Here is a 12,658-nt window from a genome sequence, read left to right on the forward strand (position 1 = left end):
TTCAGCACCACAAATGAGATAAACACACTGTAGTGACCCCAGTTCACATTATGCCACATTCCCCCCACGCTGGAGATGTAGCTATATGTGGAAGGGACCCTAGCGTGTGTGGGGCCCTGGGAGACGACCCCGACTGCCCTGTTGTACCAGCCAATCAGCTCCTACCTGTTAGTTTACAGGCTGTTGGCTCCATTTACTAACGAAACATAACCCCTTTAGCGCTCGCTAAAGGGGTTATGCCACCTTTCTGCATTTAATAAACAGCAGTAATCCTTAGATTTCCCGCTGTTTTCACAGCATCGCTCTCGCCCTCTTTTAGAGGGCGAGAGCAATGCAGTCCTCATTGCCGGCAATGGAGACCCAGCGGTGCCTTTCCGGCTTCAGCAAAGCCTTCCAGGTACTGCCGGGTCCCCATGTCATGCACATTCACAGACGGACCGTTGCGCATGCGCATAATACTGGAGCCCCATTGCTGGCAGTGTTAAGCTGCCAGCAGCCCAGCAGTGGACCTCGCCGAGGACTTCGCTGGAATTCGCGGGACCTCACCAGATAAATAAATACTAGTTGCATTTTCGGTTGTATCACAGTGATACTAAACGAGAATTGCCGCTGTTATATTCATTCGTTTATAAATGGAGCCCTGTGTTTGAAAAATGACAGTTAAGAGCTGATTGGCTGGGACTTTTATATCTCTTCAAGGCAGGGCTGCCAACAATCTGGCTGCCTCTTCCCAGGAGAAGGCAGCCAGATCGACATAGCAGGGGGCACAATGCGAATCTGTGGGCGAGATGGGGGGGCATGACTGTGCAATCATATCATTGCGGCCACGCCCCCGCTACACAAAGGTTACAGGCATTGTGCAGCCGGGGGCGGGGCCATGATGACATGATTCAGCGCGAATCGCGTCATCGGCTTCCCCAGAGTGGCCATCTGCAAAGGGGAGTGAACGGCGGGTGTGTGTGTGTGTTGGGGGGTTTCGAGAGGCTCCCAACCATCTAGGAAGAGTGGGCAAGTATGCTCCAAAGCTTAGTGAATAGACCTTCCTGATAAAAACACACTCCTTAGGGAGTTTTTGGAATGCATTATTGTATGCAGTATATGACGTCATTGCTGCTGTATTGAACCGTCTGTCCCTCACTACTTATGATACTGTCATCTAATGTGCAATCTAACCCTATGCTCACTACCTAACATCTGTGTAAGGAAATAATTTCCACTTCCCCATCTGGTTCACCTGGGATGGGAAGTAAAAGTGCATTAAGTTTGCTTTAGTCCAACCTTCAACAGGCAAGGTCCTTTCTTCATGCTTTCAGAGAGTTAGGAAGGGATGTAGTCAGCATCCCGATGTAGACAATGCCGGTGGACAGAATCTCAGCACCAGAATCCCGTCAACAGTCAGAATCCCAGCTCCAGAATCCTGATTGCTGCGAACGGTGAGTATTAGGGTTAGGTTTAGGGTTAAGCACTAGGGTGAGGGTTACCCTGCGCAAGGGGACGGTTATGGTTAGGCTGCAGGGAGGTTGGTTAGGGATAGGCTGTGAGAGGGCAGGGTTCGGCTGCAGGATAGGTGGGTTAGGGGTAAAGTTAGTGGAAGAGTTATAACACTTACCTGCATGTGCCAGGATTTCCATCATTGGGATTACGCTGCCAGGATTCTGACCGCCGGCCTTTGCATGTGCCGGGATGTCGTACCCAACCCGCTAGGCCATGAGGTAGTGGAATATCATGGGCACGATTAGCATGCAATCTGGACTGAATGGCACACAAGCCATGCAGGATGTGTACTGCGCATGTGCAACCCTCCATCTGCAAGTCTGCTCACAGTAACTCCCAGCCACAGCCTGATTTGGCATTTGGAAGATGTAGCGGGGGAGTTCCGGGGCAGCTTTCCTGGAAACGGGGGCGTTTCATCCTCATTTTCTGGGAGGGATGAGGCCAGGCTCTTCATCGGTGGACGCAGATTTTCTGGTTTCGCAAGATGCCAGGCCCCGGTCAAGCTGCGGTAAGCTTCATCTACCGCAGCCTGACCAAAGTATACTACTGCTGGGCATACTACTGAGGGCATGCTAATGGGGGCACTGCTACTGGGGGGCATACTACTGGGGGCATGCTAATGGGAGCACTGCTATTGGGGGCATACTACTACTGGGGACATGCTAATGGGGCACTACTACTGGGGGCCTGCTAATGGGGGCACTGCTACTGGGGGCACTGCATAGGGGGCCCTACTACTAAGGGGACTGCATGGGGAGCACCACTACTGGGGGCATTGTATAAGTGGCACTACTACTGTGGGCATTGTATAAGGGGCATTACTACTGTGGGATTTGTGTAAAAGGGGCACTGCTGTGTGTCATAACATAAATAAGAGACACTACTTTATGGTGTAATGTGAATCAGGCCCTATGTGCGGTGTAATGTGAATAAGATTGTGCACTGTGACTCCTAGGGCCGTAGCCCACTTTGTGAACAAGTACTATGATTCTGCTGGCCGTACCCCACTGAGTGGGTCCACTACTTTTAATTTCTGCCACTGCTGTGTGGCAATGTGTCATTGATGTGCTTTAAACTGTGGTATCTGTGCCGCTGCTTTGCCGCTTGGTAACCAGTCAGCTCACTGCAACCTTTGGCCAATAATGTTGAAAACAATATTATAAGCCGTGGGGTGGTCTAAATTGACTATAAATGACTGGAAATTAAGGTTATTGAGGTTAATAATACTCTAGGAAGAAAAAAAAAGCCCAATTTATGTGATTTTTAGCTTTTTTTTGTAAATTTTTGTAAAAAAATCCAAATCCACATCCAAAGCCAGTCACCGCAGTTTGTCAAATCCAAATCCGGATAACGAATTAGAACCAAATCCAAATCCGGCAAAAATGGTCCTGTGCACATCCCTAATTTGAGATGGATGGAATTACACAGCTGCTTGTTTGCGGCTCTGCAATTCCGTCCATCTCTGAATCAGGCCCTAATTACCTTAAACATTGGTGTAGGCGGTATCAAGACAGTGTATTCAAAGTCTGTACATAACAAGATAAACCGACAGCCTTTATACATTTAAGTACATATTTGTGCCTGAGCTCTAAACCTTAAACACCTCTAGGAAAATAGACTGACTTTTAATATGAGTTTTTAAGTAAATAATCATATAAAGTTACTATTATTATAGTTTTGAGAAATTAAAGTTTTCTTGTCTACAAACTAAATATTCCAGTTGTTATGTTTTTTATCATCATAGGGTATTGACATCAGCTTTCAGGCAACCTAGAAGTGAAATTAGTAAGTGGCTTCACAAGATGTTTGCATTGGCTGCAGAGGAGGCATCAGAGACTTTTTACCGCTAGACAACCTGAGCAGACATTCCAAAGCAGGATATTATTTACACTGTGATCAGAAGGAAGCCTGCAACATCCAGCACAGAATATTTAGCTAGACTGAGAGTAGGTTGTTACACGGAAATAAATGTTATTATTGACCACAGACTAGACCATGCTGGCCTCCGATTTGTGTGAACAAATCTCTCATTTCCAATTATGAACCACTAAGCATATAAAAAATATGTTTACTTCCAAACTCCTTTTGTGGGCACTGTGCCAGGGAAACTGTGTGCGATCCAGCTTGAGCTAGACAAGATGGCAATATGTGACCTCATGTCTGCTGTGTGTTTCTAGTTATGGCCTGTGAACTGTTGCACTCCGCACACTGGTTATGCCTTAATGAGAAAGAAATAACAGATCTGAGTTAGGTACACAATGTACTATCATCTAATCTGAGATGTATTTTTTTAATTTAATGCACTATTTGTAGGAATGGTCTTTGCCTATGTATTAACATAAAAATAAAGATGTACTGTCTTCACCACCTGTTGCCAGGTTATACATTTTAATTGGTATTTGTCACCTACACAGACACAATGGTGACGGCTGTTTTGCGAATAATCATGAGAATGCCGTAAATGAATAGACCAGTGCCTAATAAATAATGACCAGAAAGTGTCACTATGGTGTTCGTGGATAGTAGTGAAGACACCATTTCCAGTCTCATGGGGGGCGATTCAATTCAAAGCGAATTGAATACCGCTGGGAGCGAGCTCTCGGAGCTATTCATTTCAGTGTGCTGTGTGGTCGGAGAATGCCGGTTATCACGCCTGTCGCGCCTTAACAAGGGTGTTAAGGCGCGTTAACCGGCATTCTCTGACCAAAGTGACGGGCGCGCGGCTGTTAGCACCGCGCTATGCAGAAAAATAGCTGCGCGCCCGGCACTTTGGTCGGATTTCTCCTCACATCCCCAGGGAGGTACGAGAAGAAATCCTTAGTGGACCCAAACAGCGCGGTGTATTGAATAGCTGCGGGAGCTCCCTCCCGCAGCTATTCAACATCACATTGAATTGAATTCCCCCCATGGATATGTTTTCAGTCCACAAAATGGCTACCTCCATTGGACCTCATTTATAAGGAGCTACAGTATGTGGCACAATTTGTGCCAAATTTGTACATTGTCCTAGAGACTGTTGTAAGCCTATACACTTTTAGGGGTAGATTCAATTCGCCTCGAGGTTTACCCACAGCTAACTGCTATGCCGAGTGCTATTCAATGTAGTGCTGATCACCCACACGTCAAGCCCCATTGGGTGCACTTAACGCTATGAAGAAAAATTTGCATTAAATGCACACTCTGGAACTTAACGTGCAAGGGAACCCATGGATTCCATGCACATAACATGGAATCTATAGGTTAAAGCGCATTAGCTATGGGTTTACCACACAGGGAAAATTTATGATAATTGTATAGGTTCGGTTTTTAAGACCAGAGCATTACCCGCACGGTAAACATGGTAAGTAATTGAATCTATAGCTCAGAGGTGTATCTATAATGGGTGCAGGGTGTACGGTGCTTCTATTTTATTGAGGTCAGAGAAGTAGTGTTTGCTAAGTAGGGGTCCGGAGGTAGTGCATATAGGTAGTGGTGAGTATGGAGGCGTCGGGGAGGTAAAGGTAAGCACGGAGGAGTCAGAGAGGTAGTGGTGACCCACCCAGGTACCATTGCAATGCAACACTTCCTCCGTGAACAAGCCTGAGCGGCGTAACGTGCATCGGCAAGGTTGTCTGTGGCTGCGCAACATGGGACACCCCAGCATCAGTTTGTAACATTCTGGTGAACCCGCTTTATATAGAGGACCTTACACGGTCATCTGTGAACTCGCAGGCACACAGTGCCAACAACAGGCTGTGTGTATTTAGAATCAATGCATATGTATTATTGTCAGTCTCTTGCTGTTAGGAATATTGTGGCTATTTGGGACCCAGTGCACTAGCATCTTTATTATTCTAAGCTACTAACAGCAAAGTGTTCAGTGAACACCTGTTTGTCTGAGCATTGCCCCCCTCTTTTTGAACAATATGCCGACTACATCAGCTGATCATAGCAATAGACCAGGATTGTGTATACTTACTGCAATATAGATTTATGTTTAATGGACTCTACCATTATTTGCACAGGCACTTTATGTTCTTTCTGCTAGAATACACATGTTTAATGCTGATAGTCGGGCTGTTGCAATAGAGGGAGACATCATAAAGCTGAAAACCTTGACTCATTACACTAGCACTCTCTAACTGAATTTTGTACATCTGTTACTACACAGCTTGATATTTCAAAGCACTGGCACTTTATGTATTTGCTACTGTTGTGTTACATGCTGCTGAACAGGTAATTGCAATAGATTGAGATAGGGGTCATGAGATACTGTGGACCCTATACACTTAGCACCGATAATAGTAACTGCAGGGTCATATGAATTGTATGCAGATGATTGTAACCACCCATGAAGATATGATAAGGGGCGGAAATCTGGTCCTTATTAATATGTATTAAGTATCAACACCTAACAGTACAATAATATATGTGATACTATTTTTTTCAACAGACGTATAAACGTTGTGATCAATGTGAAGATAACTCTTTAATACTGGGTTATATTTGCACATTAATAAATGGTCGACATTTGAACATACATTGTGTAAGCATCTTTTTCTATTCCTCTATTGACTGGAGATTATCTCAAATAGAGTAATTCTCCCATTAGGGGTCCGATGCTATGGATAACGCCTTTAACAGCAGAAATTAAAATTTGAGGAATATCCCAGTTACACTGTTGTTTCTAAGGGCAACCTGCTCTCCAACAATCTCTCACTCCTCACAGATGGCCAGTGGCAAGTTGAGGAGCAGCAGAATTAGGAACAGAAGTTTCTCTACACTGACCTTCCTAATTTTCTTATATAGAGGTGATCACACAGAAAGGACAAACTGATGTATTTAAATTAAGCTATTGATGCTAAACATATTTTTGGAATAATTCTGAATATTTCGCCACAGTGTTTGTGTGTATTAGGCAAGGAGACAGCCATACTTCTTACCTCTTACCTTAATTATATTTCTCTGAACTATGTTTTTATGGAATTCCGTGTGGTGCTCCTCATGTCGGCAAGAGTGTTTATTTCAATGTGATATGGTTTAAACTATTTTGTCAATCAACTGCCAAAAATGAGGGGTATTGTGACCCTTTACCTTCTGATTGAAGTTTATACACATTTGTTTAACGTGCCGGTAGGGATTGTAGTCTTGGAAACAGTGTTCGAGATTTTTTCTAAGTATGTCTAAATGCTTGCTTGGTACCAAGAGGTAACTATTTTAATGACAGTATATTAAAAGTTATGTTTTAATTACTTAAATTATCCAATCCCAAGAGTGCTCACCAAACAGAGTTCTTTCCTTCTTCCTATTTCTACCCTTGCAATGCTGTCAGTAAAGGGTAAATGAGACCACTACACATCTACTAACATTATACCACACTGTAGTGCCCCCATATTATACCCTACTGGAATGCCCACACATTATGCTATGCTATAGTGCCCACACATTATGCCACACTGTAGTACATCCACATTATGCCACACTGTAGTGCTCACATATTATGCCACACTGTAGTACATCCACATTATGCCACACTGTAGTGCTCACACATTATGCCACACTGTAGTGCCCAGACATACCACACTGTAGTGCCCACACATTATGCCACACTGTAGTGCCCACACATATTATGTCACACTGTTGAGCCCACACACATTATACCACACTGTAGTGCCCACACACAGATCATGCAACACTGTAGTCCCCACACATTATGCCACACTGTAGAGCCCACACACATGCTACACTGTAGTGCCCAGTGCCCACACATTATACCTACAAAGTACTCACCAGAAGCCTCAGCAGCCAGCAGAGCAGCAGTCACAGGCAGCCTCAGAATTAATCTGAGGAGCATGTGATGGGCTCCTCCAATTAGAGATCAAACAAACACAAGAGAGAAAAACTCTGTTATGTGAGCACTCTGATTTCGAAATGTTAATGAATTAATACATAACCTTTATTATGAACAAGCCTTTCGGCAAAACGCACGTCGGCAGGACGGGTGTCTGTGTATGCGCAGCACACGACACTCCCACTACCAGTTTGTACTCCCGAAATCTACTTTCAATTTTCTTAATATATATCTATCCGGATAGCCATGTCCCATATCTAACCTGCTATATGGATTGATAGGAGCTTAGCCTTACAATCTACTACAGCACCTGTCAGTGTATACACCTGTTGCAGGCCATGTTAACCCATTGTTTTTTAATTACAGGATTACACAGTTTTTGATCTAATTTGTAGACCCCTTTTTCTTTTTTGCTGTTGTAGAAACTATGTATAGGCTTAACAACACATATTTATGTTCAAACCTATCTGGTTGTTTTGCATAGTTTTATGCTTAAACATATTATTACCACTATAGTTAGTAATTTGTTGATATTTTTGTATATCATAATTTTGTCATATTCATTTGCTCATTGACTACATGCATAAACTACTATTTGTTTAGGGAACCCTGCGTAACACTCTTTAATTGATGTATATATATAAGTGACCCAGAGGACATATATTTATCATCTTTATATGGGCATTTGAATGTTCAAATAGCTCATTAAAATTTTCTAGCCCACCTGACTGATTTTTTACAGCTAAGATTGTACTGTTTAGTTATAAATCAGGAGGACATTTGTACACGTTACGATGAGCCCCCTGGTATTTACTGATCAGTACATTTTTATGTATGTCTCTCTATAATTTCTATTAATTATTGATATATAACAGTCTTTATATTCTTTTGTGTCCTCTCTATTAACTGATGACTACCTCAATTAGAGTAACTCTCTCATTGGGGGTCCAATGCTTTTTGTAAGACCCCTAACAGCAGAAGCGAAATATTGAGAAACGTTGTGGTTACCCTGTTGTTTCTAAGGGCCAAACCGCTCTCGAGTGATCTCTCACTCCTTACTGATGACTTTAGGTCAAGTGGGGAGAAGCAGAATCCAGAGAGACGGTATCTTTACCCTGACTATCCTGGTATTTCATCTTTATGAGAGTACTATATGTACAAATTGGTATTTTTTCCAATTATGCTATAGAGGCTCAGGCTATACATGTGAACTATTTTTATCTTTATTTCACCACTGTTATATTGTTTGAATTACGTTTTGAGAGCACATACGGTGATAATAGCATTTTATATTTAACTAGGGAGAATTGATGGACACAGGAGGGACACTTATCTCATCCTGTGTTATTATCCACTGCTACTTTCTCCCCGTTTATTGTTTCTAGATTAATATGTGCTACTCTATGGAGTTTATATTCATTCATTTTATATGTAGAACTATGCCATAGTTGTTGATATATAAATATTGTTTATTTTCTCATGCATTTTGCCCTAGATGTATGAGAATTGTTTCATTTTTATGATTCTGTATTCACGCACTTTGTGGGGTTTTAGAGAATAATCATAACCAGGACTCCGTATTCTCATCCTGCAATATTTTTTGTTCTGTCATGTCCTTGTATGTAGTTTATTTATATGTTCTTTATTTGTATATTATATCTCATTAGTGTTATTTCTGATACGTGACATATAGCTGCTGGCATAAATCTATTTTATTTAAATAGTTCCTTAATAAAGGTTATGTATTAATTCATTAACATTTCCAAATCAGAGTGCTCACATAACAGAGTTTTTCTCTCTTGTGTTTGTTTGATCCATGTTATTCAACTCTAGTGAGCACCACCACTACCTTATGTGTATTTTGATTCTGGTCTCAGACATTTATTGATAGGAATAGTGGTAATATATATTTCATCACATTAGTCAGTGCGACGATACCCTTTTTTCCCTTCCCTTATAGTTTGACTCCTCCAATTAGAGCTCAGCACATGCTCTTATGAACCCTCTGCAGAGTCTACTGGGATTTATTACCCAGTAGTGCACTGCTGACTGCACTGTGGCCCTGTTCTCACTCTGCGTGTAGCTGGTGGGGGTGTAGTAGATATTAACGCCGGCCGCACAGATGGCGGTTCAAATCCAGACAGCAGCAGCCCGGCAAGGGTGAAAATCCTGATCGTCCAAAGGTAAGTATCACTAACCTAATTCTACCACGTAACCCTAACCCTCCCTTAGGGGTGCCAAACCCTAACCTCTCCCTCAAGTGCCTAACCCTAACCCCCCTCTAAGTGCCTAAACGTAATCCCCCCTTCCCCGCTGCCTAAACTGAAGTCTCCCAGGGGGGGTGCCTAACCCTAACCTCCTCCTGGGGGTGCCTAACCCTAACCATCCCGGGGGTGGGGTGCCTAACCCTAAGTCTCCCCGGGAGCCCTAAAACCTAACCCTCCCACCCGCGGCTGTCTGCTCCCGGCGCCTGGCTTACCTTCGTTCGGTATGCCGGCGTATGGATAATGACAGGCATCGAGTTTTCAACGCCTGTCATTAGTACCACGCCGGGATTAGAGAGTCGGGAAGCCGGCGGTCGTTATTTAGACCGTCGGCTTCCTGACTACATCCCAGCTGGCGGCCAGGCCTGTCACAGCCTTTATGGTGCCCAGCAAGCAGCTGCACTGCAGTCTGCCATACCAAACAGCTCCTTAGGCCCTGCGATAGAGGATGTGGCTACAAATAACTGGGGCCCACCAGGAATTTCACTGAATCCCCTGTGCCCCAGTGCGAGCCAGCATACATTACATTAAGTACATCCTGATATGAGCACAGAGTTATCATGAGGGCTTGATTAAGTAAGCCACATGAAAAAAAATATTTGTATCACATAATAACATAGGGCCTGATTCAGGGCTGAAAGCTATTCCGATGTGCGCATGCCCTGCGAATGAATTGCGATTGTGTACGCTGTGAGGATTCACTTGGAATTGGTTGACAGAAAGACACCGTTATGTGGGTAGTTACGGGGAGCTCCGGCCAAAATGCAGGCGTGTCAGGGCCATTTCCTGGCAGCACAAAACGAGCCTCTAGCATCTCAGTTACCGCAGCTACTGGTGACCACAGGCTTACTTCAGCTGTTGATGTTTTAAGGATCTGCGTACAATGCTGCATTTATATACGCGTTTCAATACAAAATCTGCCGCCTGTTGCATTAGCATACTTTAGCAACTGCGATCCGTGAGAGTGTGCATTACCGTCCGTCTCTGAATAAGGCCAATAAAATACACTATGAAACTTTATAAGCTATGTAGTAGTAAAGTGAATTTTCTGACACCTATTTTGTTTCCTGTAATATGTTCTTTAGTCCCATGGTAAGAATCCTCATTTTCAGCCTAATTATTATGAAGCTGTTAATAAGCCTGGAGGGAATAATTGTGATTTTCTGTCATATTGCAGAGTCAGATGGCTTTGACATTGGAAAAAAGATAAGTGTTCCTAGAGAAATAATGCTGGAGGAATTGTCTCTTCTCAACAACCGAGGGGCAAGGCTCTTTAAGATGCGTCAGCGGAGATCTGACAAGTACACATTTGAAAACTTCCCATATACAATGACACCACAGACCAATGTAGGTATTTTCCTTTTTTTTTCCACAATAATTTTTATTGAAATGTAAGAGAAGCATATTTAATAGGGGGGTACAGAAAAAAGAAAAAGGAGAAACAAAAAGGGTGGGGGGTGGTACACATAAGGGGCCGAGGGTCTATATCATATTACACAACAAGAACATAGTTGGTCAACAAAATATCAAAGCTCACATCAATGAACCGGTGACATTAAAATGCTATGGTCGATACGTTTTAGACCTTGCTTCTCCATTTATTCGCTCTATTTAAACCATTTTATATGAGGGGATGAGTCAGTGGCCAAATATTTACAGTCTGCGGTTTCAAAATCATATTCCTTTTTAATCTTATTCTCTATAGTCAATATGTTGGGCATCGAAGCACTTCAACTCCACTTCCATAGCTGCCCGATAGAAACCTTAGTGTCAATTAACATATGTCCCAGAAGATATCTATTCCCAAGTCTCCCAGATAAAAGTGAGTGTTAGTGGGTCCAAAGAAATCAAGACCCCCATCACTTTATGGATCATAGCAAACACCGTCACTCACAGAGGCTGCAGAAGCGGGCAGGGAAGGCCAAGAAAATATGGAGGATATCGCCAACACAACTGCAATTTCTCCAACAATATTTGGAGGGACAGATTTTATGTTGTCTGTCAAAGGTGAAATAGGCTATGTGTATCAATGTGAAAAACATTTCTGAGTGATTGATACAGTGTGACACCTGAAAACAGGAACAAAATAAAAAAACACCCAGAGTCCTCTTCAGACAAGGACTGAGTTGTATCCCTCTCCCATTTCACCTGAAAAGTCAGTTTCCCCTTCTTGGTATCTAGAACTAGAATATGATAGCATCATGAAATTCAACCTTTATGATTGGAAGACTGGAGTTGGGTCAGAATATATGCCGGGAAAGCTGGTTTCCACAATGGGGCAGGTAAATTACACTGAAGCCAATGTCTAAGTTGCAAATACTTACAGAAATCCCTCCTGGGGACATTATAAATATTGTTGAAGATATGAAATGGTAACCAGCCCATCATCAGAGAAGATATCGCCCACTAAGAGAAGACCACTTCTAGCCCAGGACTCAACATGTAAATCTGTGATTAAAATGGCTATAACCATGTTTGTGCAGCCACCCCCCCTGACCCGCCTACAAAACGTGGTGAGCTGTCAATCAACATTGACAGCCGCCCCGTCTGGTAGCGAGCCCCGGAGCGAGTGATTTCTCACTCGCTCCAGGGCGTGCGCACTGCCCGGCGATCGTCCCGCTTGCGAGCGCTATGCGCTCGCGAGCGGGTCTGAATCAGGCCCTTAGTCTCACCTAGCATGAATCTAGGAGAAATTAAGGGGTAAATTTGCTAAGTAGCGGGTTTGCAAACCATGGATATCGCTGAGGTTTGACAGTGGGATCTAAATGCAAAATACAGCATTTACTAATGGTTGTTTTGACCTTCTTAGAAACTTGCCGTCAATCCCCACAGGTTTGTAAACCCTTATCCTGCTGCACTCCCATTGCAAAGCCACTGCAATCCTGCTGCCCTTCTGCTGTGGTTTACAAGCACTGCATAGATCCCAAACACTGGGCCTTCTTCTGAGTCAAATGCAAAGTGTTAAAAAGAGTCAACATCCACGGTAGCCAGATTTATTACCATATGCTAATGCGACTATCCATCCATTTATGCGAGAATCTGTCCGTTTTAATAGGTATGGTCACACTGC

General features: G+C 43.3%; 1 protein-coding gene across 1 annotated transcript in view; it reads left to right on the plus strand.

Moving 5' to 3' along the window:
• The window catches only part of MYOZ2 (myozenin 2), a 78,976-nt gene that overhangs the window by 34,935 nt on the left and 31,383 nt on the right, over positions 1-12,658 (plus strand). The window contains exon 3 of the mRNA XM_088452218.1: positions 10,766-10,935. Coding sequence (XP_088308344.1) covers positions 10,766-10,935 — 170 coding nt within the window. The remainder of the gene's footprint in view (positions 1-10,765; positions 10,936-12,658) is intronic.

Source organism: Taudactylus pleione, unplaced genomic scaffold (genome assembly GCF_031769625.1).
Source record: "Taudactylus pleione unplaced genomic scaffold, aTauple2 ptg000036l, whole genome shotgun sequence".
NCBI lineage: Eukaryota > Metazoa > Chordata > Amphibia > Anura > Myobatrachidae > Taudactylus > Taudactylus pleione.